This window comes from Carassius auratus, chromosome 5 (genome assembly GCF_003368295.1).
Source record: "Carassius auratus strain Wakin chromosome 5, ASM336829v1, whole genome shotgun sequence".
NCBI lineage: Eukaryota > Metazoa > Chordata > Actinopteri > Cypriniformes > Cyprinidae > Carassius > Carassius auratus.
Genome location: NC_039247.1, coordinates 11,116,173 through 11,133,593, shown reverse-complemented (window position 1 = coordinate 11,133,593; position 17,421 = coordinate 11,116,173). Strand labels below are relative to the sequence as shown.

Genomic DNA, 17,421 nt, shown 5'->3' with positions numbered 1-17,421 from the left:
TCTACGGCACTGACCCTTCGATTCAAAAGGGACGTGCGCCGCTCTGCGGTGTCTTACTGTAGCGCCTTTAAAAATGTCTTGTGTGGAGAGACAAAATAAAGAGTGATATTTTCATGCTTCCATTGATTAGGAGACAACGCCAGAAATGTTATTTAATAAAGGCGTTTATTTTCAATATTTAATTGGTAAATGGGCTGCTGTCTTCTACAATAATAAAATACAACAAATCTGAGAAAAAGAAGATTAAAACAATACAATTATATTAATGTACAAAATAACCACAGCCTTCTTTGTCCTGTTGTCTGGTCATTGCTTTTCTACACTTAAAGGCTAGGAAAAAGAACAGTGCTTTTGTTTCTGATCTGTTCTCTGAAAAACACAAACACCTCATTGTTCTGATCAGGTGAGTTCTTACACCATAGACTTTTGTCCTAAGATAGTCAATGGCTCTTAGATCTACATTTAAAGCCTTGTAAGAGGAGTGGCTTGAGAACAGCATGAGGATGTCCACTTAATTACGTTCACATGCTCACATTAACAAGATTGTACTGACCAAATAATGACCAACTTGAACAATCAGTCCATAATCCTGACCATAGTTTACTACTGTTATTCTGGAGAGTACTTCGATCTTTACAAAAATAATTGTGAAAAAAAAAGGCAACAGAAAAATTAAAGACCATAAAAGAGCTCTTGACAGAACAATGAAAAGAAGAGGGCTGGACACAGGCGACAATGAAGACCTCAGAGGAAGTAGGGTGTTGTCGTTCTAGGTGGTATGACCCTTTCCGAGTCAGGAACGGCCCGGAATAACTTGGGCTCCCGTGTGTTCACATCTTTGAAGACCATGATGGAGGCAATGTTACCGCAGCGGTAGCAGTAGTTTGGGGCCGACCAGACGGTCACCAGCTTCTCATCAAACATGAATTTATAGCCCTCGTGAACCAACTGATGCGCACGGCAAATCAGCTTCAAGTTATTGATGTGAACAAACTTTAATGAAAAAGAGAAAAAATATATAATGTTTTGCAAGACAGGAAGCATTTACTGAATGTTTTACTTTTAATAGTATGTCAAACTTTTATCAAACAACCAATGCATTTAGTTAGATATTTTCATGAATTGCTTATTTCATTGTCAAACTTACAGAATCACAGAATGTTTGATTAAAATTCAACTCATCCAAGATAATACAGAGGCCACAAAACTAAATACGGTTAGTCATAGCTTTTACCAAATTTGAAATTACTTATAAATCTAGTTCTCAACTACACCTCTGTTTCAACGCAGACAGTAAGTGACAATACGCAGATTTCCACTTGTAATTACAGAAATGTCTCAAGTGTTGTTTACACACTTCCCATCGGACTACACTGACTGTACATGGAGAGAATGCTCTTACCTCATTGGTAACCTTAGCACCAAACAGCCAGCCAGCACCCCTTGGGCTGATAGCCCAGGTGTCCACATCCTCTGGATCAGACCAGACAAGATCACAAAAAGCTCCCTTGTGAGGGATTTCCTGGTTGCGTTCAATGGTGCGTATCTGGTCCAGAGTTTTGATGTCAGGTGAAAGGCCTCCATGTACACAAAGAATCTGCTCATCTATCAACTACGGGAGAAATCAAAACATTGCAATTAAGTACAGCGGAAAAAAGAAAAAAAATAGCCATATACAGTCTTTCGGACGGTTATAAAGTGCAAAATGGCATTTTCAATCAAAGTGTACAGTGTAAGCATTAAGTATACAATAAACACATCTAGCATTGCAATGCATTTAGATTGTGTACTAAGTACACTATTATAGCATAGACATTATTGATATTAGTATTATTTGTATGCATAAAGTCTAACAATAATAAAACATTATTACTGTTTTTTATTATTAAAATAATAAAAACACATAAATTGTATTCAAAAGACAATACTTACAGCAGCAACAGTCAACATGTCAAATACTTTAGTACAGTATCGCCAGGCATTTGCATTTCCATATTTCGTTTGGCACTCATCTATAAATAGAAGGAAAAAACAGAAATTAAAATGAAAATAAAAAATGCACAACAAAATACAGTAAGTATATTTTATGTGAAGTACGATGAGTATATTATTATGGTATGCATCCATTAGATTTCAGCAGTCTCACCATAAAAGCCATAGACTTGTGTGATCTGCCTGCTCTCGTGATTGCCACGCAGCAGTGTGATGCGGTCGGGCCACTTCGCTTTAAGTGCTAGCAAATATGTGAATGTTTCTAAGCTGTAGTATCCTCGGTCGACAAAGTCACCCTAGAAGAAAAGAAAACATACCAATGTCTCTTCAGTGTACGCTTGGGGGGAAAATATTGCTTCCCATGAGTAACCAAATATGAACTACACAACAATATTTAACATATAGAATTATTTTTATATATACACAATACCATGAAAATGTAATTTGTGTCCGGTACTTGTCCCCCAGTTCTGAAGAGTTCACATAGGTCATAAAACTAGAGATAAAGAGAAGGTTTAGGTCAATATGCATTTTATTATCCAAACAAGGACATTGTCACCTCATCTGTGCATAACAGAAACACATTGATAGGGCCGCTCGTACCTGTCCATGAATATCCCCACACACAGTGACTGGAGTGGATACTGGCTGTACATTTGACTCTTCAAGCAGCAGGTCACAAACATAGTCACACAATCTCTGTCAAAGCAATAGAAGAGAAGACAACAGGTTTGATCAAGTTTGCAAAGGAAATGGCATCACTGCTCATGACAGAAGCAGCAGATCACTGCATCTAAAGTCATACGAATTCAGTTAAATTCGTGAAATCACATTTTTAATATCACACATTAGTGGCTTGGATGTTACAGTTAATGAACTGCATTATGGACTAATTCAGAAGCTGTATATCTACACGAGATCTATTTAAAGACAAGAATGGAGGAAGTTACAGTCAAGGATAAAAACTGCAAATTAGCAAATATCATAAATGAGACTAACTAAACGGGTGATGATGGAAAGTAGATGGGCGTTTCAAATCAACAACATAAGTTAGCCACCTCGAGAATCTACTAGAAATAAACAGTCGGTTACACACCTTTATTAGGACTGACTGCTTTCTGTAGTCGTATATCCTGCTATTTCTGATAGCACGTCTAAAATAAATCCCGGAAAACACTGAATGGATTCATACACACGCAGCGCTAACGACTGCATCACACTGACACAGTGCTATTCTACCAGCCATTACCGCGAACCACATGCCTTTACAAATAAATCAACATCGAATATGTTTAATATTCTGATAGAAAAATATATAATTGCTGATAACAGTCACCTTTAAGTCGTTCTCTGGGAGGTATTTGCACTGTCTCGCAATTTCCACATACTTATCTAGGTCCAACGGCGCCATTTTAAGAACAACAGTCGATGGAAGAAGCAAAGAGGAAGTGTTTCTACGTCATGCCGGGAGGTAATGATTGACACGGAGATCAGCCAATCAGTACATTGATAAGAACCAGAGCGCCAGTTTCGTTTCACTGCAGAACACAAGATTTAGGGGCGTGGTTGGATCCAGCTCAAACTCCTCCCACCTTAGATATACAACCACGCCCCCTGTATCTTGTGTTTTGCACTGTTCTCTGTAAATATGATCAGTGGTCCTGCAGCGTGTGGGGCTACGGACTTGTAGTCGGTGGTCATCACGCTCTCGAAATAAACTTGAAAAAACCATTGCGCATTAAATAGTGGCTGACGTTTGTCCAAAAAAGTTTAATAGTAAAATGATTAAATAGGTAGCGCACCAAAAAGCATCGTCCATTTATTCACCACGAGGTGGCAACAAAGTTAACGTTTAATTAAATACAAACTAAGTTCAAGAAAAAATGTAAATACGTATGAATCATCATATATTTATTTATTTTTAAGCTTTTATAATTGTTATCAGGAAATCAAGTTAAATGGCCAGAAAATACAACTCAATCATGAACCACTTTATTTCCTTTTACCACTGCACTCATTTTGCTGAACTGAATTTGCAGGAGAGAGAAAAAAAAAACAGATACATCACAATAAAAAAAAAGGTGGACTATCATTACATTAAGTTAAACATTATACAGATGCTGATATTTGCTGTAATTTAACACCACAATAGCAACACACATTTGAATGGAATAGATATATAGAAGGAATTATGATTATTATTAGAGTTATATACAGATTTATACAGTGTCTTATATCAAATGGCTTTTTATATTTGAATAATATACACATGTTGTTTATGTCTTCATGCATACATTGTTTTGCTCATGTGTTCTGTGCATATATAGCCATCTTCAGTATGTTTGTCTGTGGTAAGCAAAAGATGCAGTATGTTGTCAGGATTTGGCAGTATGTGAGACAAAATGCACCAACAAAATGTAAATTTGTTTGTCTGAGTAACTGATGCACATGCAAGTCTTTGCTGAACAGTTATACAAGTACTTTTGTATTTAAAAAATGTGTTTTGAAGTAACCTATTTTCTATATCCATCAGAAATTAGCACAATTAGCAAGATTCAAGACAACTAATTTTCATGACGTGTTGGAAACTTATAAAATACATATCAAAGACAATATATACTATGAAAATACAGAATTTAAATGTAATATTATACAATGATATACAATCTTATAATACTAATATTATATAATATTAAACTACTTTAATACATCAGTTGGACTTGTTTTCCTTTCCTCTTGGTAATTAAACTGCAGTGATATTTCATGATTTGTCCCTTGAATTCACAAGTCATATCCTATAGCAGTATTTCCCAACCCTGGTTCTGGAGTTCCCCAAAAATACACATTTTGCCACCATAACTGAACATTGAGGTCAGGTCTTAGAGTCTCTGCCAATGAGCTGATGAGTTGAATTAGGAGAGTTTGATTAGGGAGTCCATTGGAAAACAATGTTCTAGGTTCTTTTAGGGAAAGTTATGGTGTTAAATAAAGCTTGACTGAAATGCATTAACTGGGCCATTGTGGAAGGTTTGTGAGGTAAAACTTCCTCATCGAGATTTTGTCCTTGCAGATTCCTGCAAAATAAAAATATAAATGGCTTCAAAATGAATAATGTAAATAGTTCGTTTAGTTATATCAATATCACAGTGGTATACATTTATACACATATTAGCAAGGGTTATATTGGGATTTGTTATGTTGGAGGCTTCGTGGTTAAAGACTTTAAAGTTATCCAATATAACGAGGGACAAAGTGTTAAATATAAGAAGTTAAGAGAGCCTTCTGCTATAAACACCTAAATGCTGGTCAAAATCATTCAAAATGCTGACAGTGTGCAAAGGCATATCTGATGACAGTAAATCAGTGCTTTGTTTTTCAGGTATGTCTCATGATTAATATTCAGGTACAGAAATACTACAGAATTTGAATTAAGTAATCAAATGTAAACTAAAACACTATATAGTCTTCATTGTATAATAGATGAAAACTAGATTTTCTGTCTTTTGTTGTTTGATTAAAATTAATAAAACATACAGCTGCTCGGGTCTAATATACATTACACATGTGTTTTCTTTCTAAGTTGTTTACGTTCACTGAAGATTTAACTGACTGTGTTTATGGGAACACTCATCAAGACAGGAATTTTGAAAATTTTGTATGTATCAGAACATTTACACAATAAGCCGCAAAAAAAGCCTGTGTTATCTGAGAATATATCGTCCGAATATACCAGTATACCGTCTCTCTTTTGCTGCTTATTGCGCTTAAATGGCTTAAAAAAATGTGAGTGTTTAAACTTAAAAACTCCAAAGACGTAAAAACATGTGCAGATAGATTTTATCAAGCACAATATTTACCATATTTGCTCAGCCCCGGCCCAATTTAAGCCCTGCATATTATTAATGGTCATACATAGAGGTTACACTTTAAATATAGTTTATGTTTCCAGTGTATTCATTTAGTTGTATGCATTGCATTATGTGGACCCACCACCATCAAGTGTCCATTCTTGGCTCTGTAGACCATGGATTCACTGCTGCTCTTAAAATCAACAAAGCCCTCTTTGCCAGGCTGGATATCAAACCTCACACTACAAAATGACAACAATTCAGTTTATGTATAATGCATTCTTGTTAAAAAAATGTATATATATATATATATATATATATATATATATATATGTGTGTGTGTGTGTGTGTGTGTGTGTGTGTGTGAGCAGGACTGAGTATCAAAGGCAATTCAGATTGAAGTATGACTCACCTTCCTTGAACAACTTTGATGAGGCTATGATTTTTTGTCACCACACAGATTTTTGTCAATGCCTCAAATAGATAGCTGCACTGCAAGACTAGGTCCCCTTTAAACAGAATATTTAACAATCACATATATATATATATATATATATATATATATATATATATAAAAATCAGTGACAGGTTGTTCATACAGAGTTCAACAGAAAACTTCATACATGTTGAACACAAGTATTTTTTCTGTTCTGATGTACAGTATGTAAATGTCTCGGTTACATGATGTAACCCTTGTTCCCAGAAGGAGGTAATGGAGACGTTATATTGATACTTACGTAAGGGATCTCACTTGGGAGCCCCAATCACCTGTGAGCATTACGAGAAATGGCCAATGACTAATGGTGAGTGGAATTTTCATGCCAAGCCACTCCCCATACATATGTGTATATAAGATGGTGGTGTGCATCCACTCATTCAGGTTTGTCCTGAGGAGCCGAGAAACAAACCGGCATTCAGTGCAATTCAAGGTTGTGGCATGAGGGACATAACGTCTCCGTTCACCTCTTCAGGGAACATAACCGAGACGTTCCCTTTCAGTCAGTCACTTTTGACGTTATGTCTACACTGACGTTAGGGGTCCCTAGCGAAACAGCCACAACAAGAACTGTGTTAAGCAAATTGATGGTGCAGGTGCTGACAGCCAACCATGCCAGAACAGATGCACCTAAATCCGTAACTTGCCAAATGCCCCATAAGCTAGATATAAAAATCAACTATAAAGGGCTTACTGAGGAAGCCAAAAAAAAAGGTGTTCCAACATTCTCACATTATTACTTCTGCAATAGTTGGGGTGCTGAGACACATTCATTCAGGAATTTGAAAAACACAAGACTGATTGCAGCACAGTCTAGGTTCACTGACCTGACCCCAGTTTAGGGGGACATAACAGGGACTAACAGTAGAACTGTCCAGGGAAAGACACAGGTTTAACATGGGAAACCATACCATAGAAAGAACATACAGGTTTACCCAAGCTGAATCTCATGAATGGACACCTAGTCCAGTACAAGGGTGACTAATGGCATACACCACAAGTACTGGACCCGGAAACTGAATGCCACAGGGTGCTGGAGGAACTCGACCAGGGAGAAGATAAGGCACATGTATCCTAGCCAGAGGATGGTGCATGGTGAAAGCGAGGCCCAGTTACTAATCGTCCAGGCTTAAGCGCTCAAAAGATGGAGACAAATTAACCTCCAGCCCGATGCTCTTGGCGTTCTGGAGGAGCAGGCCATCAACTCAGCTTCTGATTCCAACTTAGCTGCCACCGTTGCTGGGGGCTGCTCAGCAGTCTTCAGCATCAGAAGATGAAAGCCCCTCCTCTGATGTTGCAAGCGACATCTTATCTTATTCAAGAGCCCCAAATGAGATGCTACTGTAGGTCCACCATTAGACGGACTAGCACCTTCATCCTTCACGTGATCTTAGCGTAGCCATGGACATGAACTCGCCGTGCAATCAAGACTTATCCAAGGCCCAGACATGTGAGTCAGTGATAAGTCAGTGGTAAGGAAACTACCGCACCCAGAAACACACAGTCGGAAAGACATCTCGAAAGACACTCACAACCATGCAGGGTGTTACAGGAAACTGCTCTTTTAGCTGAGGCACCCAAGGGAGGAACACCGCTGAATGTGCCATTCAGGAACGCAGCAAAGATGCTTCCTGATGTGTTGATAGCAAAGTGAACTCTCTTGCTCATGAAGCGATCGGCTCCAAAGCAAAAATCTGAATGAGTAAATGTATTCTTATATATGTATGATGAGTGGCTTGGCATGCAAACTTCACTCGGTAATAAAGAACTTTCTTTAAATAAAGGATAGGGAAAAGAAAGTGAGACCCCTAACGTTAATGTCAACATAACATTGAACGTGACAGACTGTAAAGGAACAAAAGTTCTTCCAGTTTACCTCCTGCATGTGGTAAACTGGAAGACAGTAAATTTACTAAACTGCATGTGACAGTAAATTCATACAGAAACTCCCTGTGAAAGATATTTGTTCATCGCATACTTTTTGCTTCGTGTCATCACAGGTGACATGGAGAATCAGGAAGTTGTCACTTAAATTGCTGACAGACACCCCTGTAAAAAATCAAATATTGCTCATGTAAACAAGGGTTGGTATTATATGGAACTGGATTCAACTTGACTAACTTAGTAATGGTGTGTTACCCAACATGTGGAATGTTTACACCTTTGAAAGCTGTTTTTAATGAAACAGGACCATGTACTTATTTTTATATTAAAGTGCTTATACGATATAAAACATCTATTTAAATAAAATAACTGTGGAAACCTAAATTGATGGCAAATTTCACACAATCATAGACTTTTAATCATCTGGCATTGGGCACCTTTTAGTGAGCTGTAATTGACCCTCTGTTTGATTTTGGCCTCTTCCACCAGATAAGCAGCGGCCCGAGTGAAGATCAGCTGTCTGAAACGTGGCCGAAAGCCATTCCTGTCATACTTAATCACTGGAACGCTGTACTGTATAAAGGGAGATATCACATCAGTTCCCCATGCATGTCAAATGATATAAACATCTGTCTGTTTGAAAAATAAAGTTCAGATGGATCTACTCTACTCTTAGTTAAAAAGCCCCGAAATTCTCCCAAGCATTCTTTACATACATTCAGGATCCAAAATTAACAATTTCCATAAGTGACTACAATGACAAGTAAATAAAATTATACTTGCAAGTTTGCCAGTAACATTTGAGCAACATAAACTCATAAAAGTGCCAATTTTACCTTCATATGTTTTATGCAATTATGGTGCATACGGTTAATGCCAGTTAATATTTTATTCAGGCCTTTAATGTTTAAACTGTTTTAACTGCTCTTAGTTGCATGTACCTTAATGCCCTCAGGACAAATCTGCTGCAAAACTTTGATGTTTATGTCTTTTTCACCTGAAAGGACAAGGAATAAACAATGTGCTGTAATACATAGGTATAACCTGATCTTTGTATTTACACATTAAAAGGTTTACAGCAACAGCAGCATATCAAAAACATAAATTCATAAACTCTTACTTATCCTGGTGTCAGCAAAGGGCTGGTATACGCTTTGAGGGTAGTTCTCTTTTCTGCCTCTGAATATGTCACTGGCCAGTGCTTTAATTTGCAGCTGAAAATAAATTTGAACTGTAAACTGTAAACGGACTCCAGCCAGTGAATAAAGTGGGAAAAAATACATTAAGATAAATGTGAGGTAAAATAGTTTTACCTGCACCTTCTGCTGTGCACTGATCCCTCGAACATACTTCCGTACAAGGAGACGTGTGTGCAACTGACGCAAGAACACTGAGGCCTATAAATTCATTTATTACAAAATAAAGTATGGTTACAGTGAAAAATAATTTTAATTTTAGCTATAAAACAATACTTTACATGGTTTCAATAATAAAGCATCCAATAATGTATGGCCTACCTCTTGCATTATGGGTGGAGGAGTTAGCCAGGTGGTTTTGTCCAGTACTGATTTTGGCAGATTCTCTTTGAGTCGAGTGAGGTAGCTCTGTCTGACAAAGGCCAGAAACTCCGAGTTGTCCATGCTGACAGGCTGATTCCTGTTCATGAAGCCCTTAATAAACCTGCAGGATTGGGTAAAACATCTCTGACAACTCGAATATCATACAATTTGTAGCAATTATCTGCTCCAAATAATACAGAAATATATGTTATATTGTGAAAAATTAATACAACTGAATTAACTTAAATATATAATTTTTGTAAATTTTATTCATGTGATGTCCATTGAATTTTCAGCCGTCAGTCTTCAGTGTCACATGATCCTTCAGAAATGTTTCTAATACATCTATTTGCTGCTCAAGAAACATTTCTTATTGTCAATGTTGAAAACCGCTTAATGGAATAGTTCACCCCAAAAAAATAAGTAATTATTTACCCACCCTCAAGTTTTTCCAAACCATTATGAATTTCTTTCTTCTACTGAGCACATAAGAAGATATTTTGAGGAAATGTAACCATATTATTGTGGGTGAGTTAATTCATTCATCATTTTTGGGTGAACTATTTCTTTTATATTCTTATGGATACTGTAATACTTTTTTTTTCTTTGAAAGATGTCACTTTTGATCAAATTAATGCATATTTAAATTAATAATTTAATGCATTTTTACTGAATTTTCATTCAGCACAAAAAAATAAAATAACAAATCATCTGACATGCTAATTGTCTCACTTCTTGATGACTTTGACAGCCCAGGCTCTCCTTTCCCTCTCTTTTCTGGCCTGAAGGCCCCTCCAACATGTCTCAATCTTAGTAGCTGTTAAAAATGAATTAAGAGTGACATTATATGTATGGGTTTCCTAAGTATCTCTAGTATTTTTAAACAAAAAAGATTAATACCTGCTTCCCTCTGCCTCTGGTATCGGCCTTTCACCCTATAGCCTTTGTATTTGGCCTGGATTCTTGTGGCTGTAACAAAAGAGATTTGAGACACCAACCAATCAGGTCAAAGATGGCACTGCAAGAATCATCACGACACCTTCAGGGAATGCCAGCCCTCTTTCTTCCAATGTTACTGGTCCCTTACCCAATTCATGCTTGCAGATCTCAAATGCATCTTCAGTGGCAAAAAGAGTCCTGGGATGGCGAATGAAGATTTTTGTCCTTGATAAACAAGAGGGAAAAAAAACTTCAGGAAACACTATGAGGAAACCGTTATTTTCTGATCCTATTAGAACAACACATCATAGCAGGAGCCTGTAAAGTCTGTACCTTCCCATCTTGTACTCGTCTGGTTTGTAGCCGAGGTGTTTGATGAGTCGCTGCACTCCCTCCGCTGGTGTCCCCATCCAGTGTGGCCACGTGTCAGGACATAGAGCCTTATATCTGCAAAGCATCAAGGATTGTCAGATGTTTGCAGGTGAGAAGAAACACCTGATAGAGAAGATAAGTTCAAAGAACCACTAATTAAATGCACTGTAACTTTAGATAGAAAATGTCTGGCAAATGAATGAAACTGATTAAGACAATTGAAGTCACAATGAAAACACACGTAATGCAAATGCACCTTTTCAGGAAGACCTCGCATCTTCTCCTATAAGCAAACCCAGCACGCCTGACTCTCAGGTGCTCCATTAACCCCAGGTACTTGACTTGATGTCTCACCATGACATCATCAAAGCGGTCTGAGGTTAAGTGAGTGAGAGAGAGGTCACTGATCTTGTAAAACATTCAGCAGACTAAACCACTAACCAGAGGTGTGAAGTGAAATGCTCACCTGGCTGCTTGCAGTGGTTGGGTTTCAGGCACCGCACATACCACGGCTCCTTGGTCATGAGGATTTCAGTGAGGCCTGCAAGGCTGCTGTTAAACTGGGTGGCTACCTGTTACAAAAAAGAAAAAAGGTTAATAATTCCAGTATATTAAAGTGCTGCAATAACTTAAATAGGGGAGATGCTCATATATTATCAGCTATAATGATGCTATTCTAAAACTATAATAAAACAATCTGTAAATTTGTTATCTCATGGACAGAAAATTAACATTGAATGTATATTATATAGAGAGCGAGAGAGAGCAATCAGGATGTTATGATAATTTGTTTTAATTGTCTATTTAAAAGTCTTTCACTGTACCGTCTCAGGTCTTTTCTTGCCATCAGGTTCAATAGCATGGAAGCAGTGCTGCATAATACTGTTCTTAGACTGTCGCATGACCTTAAACAATAACAAACAACTTTTGCATTTATGTCTATTTTACAGTCATTCTTTTTTTCAGAGATGACAGGCCACGGGAGAATGCATGCTGCCGTGGAACCTCTTACCTCTTTAATGTTTCTGTACAGAAGATCATTATTTTTGTCGAGAAATCCTGACATAAGGAAATCGTACAGGTCAAGATAAGGAAATGTTTTTTAAAAAGTATTCGTATTTACACTGTTTGCTTTAAATAATTTACCAACAACTGAGTAAGTAACCTCTCCGGCATAGTGTAGAAGACGAAAATCACCTCGTTCAAGGGTTTTGCGTGTTTTCTGATCAGCCAACTTGTGCCTGAAATGTAGTGAAAGTAAATTTGATAGATAAATAAATAAATAAATATAATGCCTCGCAGCAGTACAAGTTCTTCTTTACCACAGCACTACAATTCTAGTTTGCATCTTACAATACAACTAAGATTTTAATAACAGTATAATTGGAAACGATCTGCATACGGTATCTACAAAATGATCTATTATTATTTTTAGGGATTTGTTTTAATGCAGGTGTGTCCATTCCTGCTTCCTGCAGAGTTTGGCTCCAACACACTGGCTTGGAGGTTTCTAGTGATCCTTGAGACCTTGATTAGCTGGTTTAATTAGAACTGAAGCTAAACTCTTTCCTTTATTTAAAATCATCTTGTGCTATGATAGCACTGAAATACTTGAATGAAGTCAGTTCAGATTGAAAAGCTACCCACGTGACGAAATGAGGGTGACCACACATCTTCTCCTCTAGTTTCTCCAGGAATGTAAAATCAGTGGCTTCGCCAGGACGCAAACATTCTTCATCCTTTAATTGCGGGATACATGACTTAAAGACTGTGACCTGATCATGTCTTAATATATATGTGAGCTTGAATCAGTTCCCCTCACCAGTATTGATATGATGCCTCTATGTTTCTCCTCCACCAGGTCACAGATGATCTTGTTGTTGAAGTATGGCACTGGCTCCCACTGAAAAATGTCAATATGGAAAAAAAATTTATCATTGAAAATATGTTAAAACACAAGGTGAGGCAAGCATTTTTATAACATTAGTATCTGAAGGTGAGGGCATCTTTTGTTGATAAATGCTGTATGTTCTGGAAATAGTCACCTCAATTCCCTCCTTCTCATACTCCTCTTGCTCTGATTTGAGGGTGAGCTGGATGAACAGCTGCTGAAGCTTTTCATTGCAGAAGTTTATACAGAACTGTTCAAAACTGAGGAGCAAAGCACCAGTAATCATACACATGGTAAATATCAACCCATCAAAATGTACAAATGTGGTCAAGAATGTCAAATATTTTACCAAAATTGGTGGGATCATACAAAATGCATGCTATTTATTATTTAGTACTGACCTGAATAAGATATTTCATATAGACATTTACATATAGTCCACAAAATAAAATAATAGCTGAATTTATAAAAAATAACCCTGTTTTAAGGTTTACGTCCGCTTGATATTTAATACTGTATTGTTGCCTGGATGATCCACAGGTTTTTTTTTTTTTCTTTTTCGTTTTTTTATATACAGTTGTTCATAAGTCCACTGTTTGTCCTGAACAGTTAGACTGCCCGCTGTTCTTCAAAAAAAATCCTTCAGGTCCCTCAAAGTCTTTTAAAATATAGAATTTTGACCACAACTATAAATAGCTACTACTTCACAAATATAAGAAAATTGATACGCAACAGAAATAATGTAATCAGCGTAGTGTGTTTTCATTCATCATTCAAAAGTTTGCGATCTGTTTCAAACTGAATTTTTTTGGAACATTATGTCCCTACTGTCACTTACAGTCAAATGAATGCATCCTTACTGACCTCTTTTAAATGATAGATAACCCATTTTTTTATTAGTTGTGTCTAGAGGGCTTGTTCTGACACTATATTGATTAAAAGGTTACTAATTGTTTTTTTTTTACTCATTAACCCCCGTTTAAAAGTTTTCTTGAAGAAAAACATTACAATAAATGCATTCAGTGAGTGAATATAACTGCAATGCTTCCGGGTCACCTGTTCACATCAAACACTTCAAATCCATAGATGTCGAGCAGTCCAATCACCGTCTTTCTGGTTGAATCCTGCATTGGTATAAACTGACTGATAACCTAATAATCCATCAACTAATTCATGTATTTTATATATATATATATATTTTGTAAATTCCATGTAACCAATCTACCTTATTTGCCAATGATTCATTAATCTTATTAACAAGCCATGAGAATGTGCGGCCATAGATGGCTTTGGCTAGTGCATCCCTGGCATACTTCGCATGTTCAGCGGTGAAAGGGCTTAGAACCTGAAAATGATAAATACTACATAAGCAGGGATTTCTGAAGCACAGGAAATGTTTTTTTACTTGGTATTCCACCTCTAAAGCAACTCTTTACCTAATCAAGTGTTTTTAAACAGGACCATGTAAACACACTATTTGGGTCACATTAAATGTTGTATTTACTTGGAATAGGTAAAAAAAAAAAAAAACTAAGTAAAAAGCCACTGTCCATAAATCTGCCTCACCTCTTCTGCTTTGGCTTCAATCTTTCTGTGAGTTAAACCCTCCACTAACATGTTTGAGGGGATGCCAAATAACTAACAAGAACAAAAATTAAGAAAGGAGAAATTAAAAGGGTTGCAACAACAGCAACAACAAAATCAAATAAGACAAAATAAGAGGTCAATACTGGTATTACAATGTAAACCATAAAACTTCTAATGCATAATTATTCGAAAATGTGATAGAAGTGTCAGTGGAAGTACCTTTGACAGCCAGTGTACTTCCACACTGCTGTTTAATGTGGCATAACCCAGGGCACTTGCCTCAAAGTGAACATTGCCAAGATGAAGGACGCTGGCAAGGATTGCAAACAGATGCTAAGAAAAACACCAAACGTATTAAACAATTGCATTTCTTTCAAAAAAAAGCTACCTTCTACACTGACCCAATGACACTAGAGGACAAAAACTCCAATCTAAGAGTATCTTACCTCTATATCCTTTTCACTAAACTCAATAATAGTAAGAGCTTTCTGTACAGTTTTCCAGTCATTCTTGTCATTAATGGAGCTCACTTTGGCACATTCTCCCTGTCCAGAAAATAGATTTTGAACAATAAAATCAATATGCTTTATGACTCTGACATGTCTATATATATATATATATATATTAATTTCAGAAAATATAAAGTAATATCTGTGTTTCTCACCTGAATAAGATAGCGGTAATTCTGACAGTTTCGCTCCAAACCAAGCCAGCGAAGAAGCTCATCCTCCCCTCCTTCAACTAACTGATAAAAGATGTGGAAGTTCCTTTCTCCATGATTTTGGTGGACCACCCTTGACTTTTCCAGTAAGTAGCTTAAGACGTGGCCACCAACTGCTGCTCCCTGAAAGAAAAAAGCATTTATTTACATTTCTATTGACTTCTTTCTGTTCTTGTACTTCTGTTTAAATCTGACTTTACTTTATGGTCAAACTGTATGTCCATGTACTTCCCAAATCGGCTCGAGTTGTCATTTTTCAGGGTTTTGGCATTTCCAAAAGCCTGTAGATATAAAATGGTTAGCATCAACATTCTTTTACTTCATACTGTGCTACACTTTGAGCATGTGCATTCAGAATGTACTGTACTCATATTTTCAATAGCTCATTTCAGACAAAAAGTTTGAATTCTGACCTCCAGCACTGGATTGGAAAGAAGGAGCCGATCTCTCACGTTGTCCAGGAGTCTAGTGCTGGGACAGCACACTGCATAGAACTGCAGGACTTTCTTAGAGGCCTCCGTCTTGCCAGCACCACTTTCACCAGAAATGAGGATGAAGTGGTTGTTGGCTTCACTAATCATTGTCCGGTAAACATTGTCAGCAAGTGCAAAGCTGAGAGGTCAGAAAAATAATGCATGGAAAGACTACATGTAAAATAAGCAATGTATCCATATATATATGTTCTTTTAAAAAGGGAGTGTGGGGGGGCTATAAATAGAAGAAAAAAAGTTTTGGGGGAATTTATTTGAAAAATACAGAATAAAACAGTAATATTATGAAATATAGTTCAATTAAAAATAACTCTTCTATTTTAGAATTTCTATTCTATTTCAGTTGAGATTGAATTCTTTTGTTCATTTTTTTTTTCATTTTGAATATCTACACTGTCTGTTTTAATCAATTTAATACATCTTTGCTGAATAACAGTCATTTTTGTTGTTGTTGTTGTTTTTTTTACCTTACTGACCACAGCCCTTTGAACAACAGCGTATATTTCCTGTGTATGTATTATGCAAACTTACATATGAGGAGGCAGCTCAAAAAAGTTGACTCCCATGTAAGTGTCCATTTGTTTTTTGGTATAGATACCCAACTCTTTATATGGATTAACCGACACCAGGAGGGTCCCAATGTAGGTCTAACAGAAATAAAAAACATAAGGACATTTCAGAAAAAGTTAAAAGCCAGTATTTTCACTCAACTAAGTATTGAGATAAAATTTGAACTATCACGGGTTAAAGATCATCAGGGAATAAACCTGTCTCAGCAGTTTCATTTAAGAGGTTTATCCTTGTAAGGTGCCCTTGATAAACCTGAATCATCAGCGAAGTGAGTTTCCAGTCACTGTGACCAGGTAAATTAGATGTGTAGAGAATATTTTCACTTAGTGGTCTAGCTGTTCACCATGAGAGTCTACATCATTCTCTCCCAATAATGAAAGAAACAGTGATACTGGACATTGCACGGCCTGCCTTTTTTACAGTCTATCCTAAGAGGTGGGGACTCACATATATGAGGTTCTCACTAAACCGTTTTCTGAGGTTGTCCATGAATGCTGTCTCACTGGTGTAGGCATCCAGAAGAACAAAATCCTGAATGCCCACCCGGTCCCGAGCTGTCAAAGACCCCTCCATCTCCTGCAGGATCCGCTGGCAGCGCTCCTCTAAACTCTGTTAATCACAGACATGAAAAATAACGGAAGGAGTTGATCATTCTTTCCAGAAACCGCTTTAGAAGTTGCTTGAAATTAGTTCTTTGTATTTGAAAAATATACACCTAATTATTTTACTAATTTAATTATTTATATTCTTCAAGATAAGTATTACATAAATTATTGTAACTGTATGTTTAACAGTAATCACTCACAATCTTTCTTAAACTTAACCTGCCTTTATTACATCGCCCTATATCCAGTAATATGTCATTTCAGATGTGACCTTGAATAAATCGTGACAACAATATGCCATGAACCGTCTGAGTACAGCCTTATTTATCTAATCTAAAATGTTTTTTTCTGTCCACACAATCTATCGAAAGGGACGTTCATCAATCAACACGGAAAATAACAAGGTCCACCCCGGACTTGACAAACAGGAAGGATGTATAATTTAACCACTGTGAAGAAAAAAGTT

General features: G+C 36.8%; 2 protein-coding genes across 2 annotated transcripts; both read right to left on the bottom strand.

Annotated features, from left to right (window-relative positions):
* Positions 1 to 146: 146 nt before the first annotated feature.
* On the bottom strand, positions 147 to 3,477 carry LOC113075233 (serine/threonine-protein phosphatase 6 catalytic subunit). Its single transcript, XM_026247900.1, has 7 exons — positions 3,329 to 3,477; positions 2,596 to 2,691; positions 2,423 to 2,488; positions 2,147 to 2,288; positions 1,933 to 2,012; positions 1,403 to 1,612; positions 147 to 993 (listed from the first exon to the last, which is right to left on the bottom strand). Exons 1-7 carry the CDS (start codon positions 3,401 to 3,403, stop codon positions 745 to 747), a joined length of 918 nt encoding a protein of 305 aa, XP_026103685.1. The 5' UTR covers positions 3,404 to 3,477; the 3' UTR covers positions 147 to 744.
* Positions 3,478 to 8,228: 4,751 nt separating this feature from the next.
* Positions 8,229 to 16,923, bottom strand: LOC113087581 (unconventional myosin-Ih-like). The gene is made up of 28 exons (XM_026255594.1): positions 16,798 to 16,923; positions 16,312 to 16,427; positions 15,703 to 15,901; positions 15,490 to 15,570; positions 15,233 to 15,412; positions 15,015 to 15,113; positions 14,788 to 14,901; positions 14,548 to 14,619; positions 14,207 to 14,326; positions 14,038 to 14,105; positions 13,136 to 13,241; positions 12,913 to 12,993; positions 12,738 to 12,829; positions 12,237 to 12,331; positions 12,103 to 12,149; positions 11,915 to 11,995; positions 11,557 to 11,662; positions 11,347 to 11,464; positions 11,052 to 11,165; positions 10,867 to 10,943; positions 10,680 to 10,748; positions 10,512 to 10,596; positions 9,738 to 9,900; positions 9,534 to 9,617; positions 9,341 to 9,434; positions 9,162 to 9,217; positions 8,658 to 8,793; positions 8,229 to 8,385 (listed from the first exon to the last, which is right to left on the bottom strand). Exons 1-28 carry the CDS (start codon positions 16,921 to 16,923, stop codon positions 8,249 to 8,251), a joined length of 2,916 nt encoding a protein of 971 aa, XP_026111379.1. The 3' UTR covers positions 8,229 to 8,248.
* Positions 16,924 to 17,421: the final 498 nt, after the last annotated feature.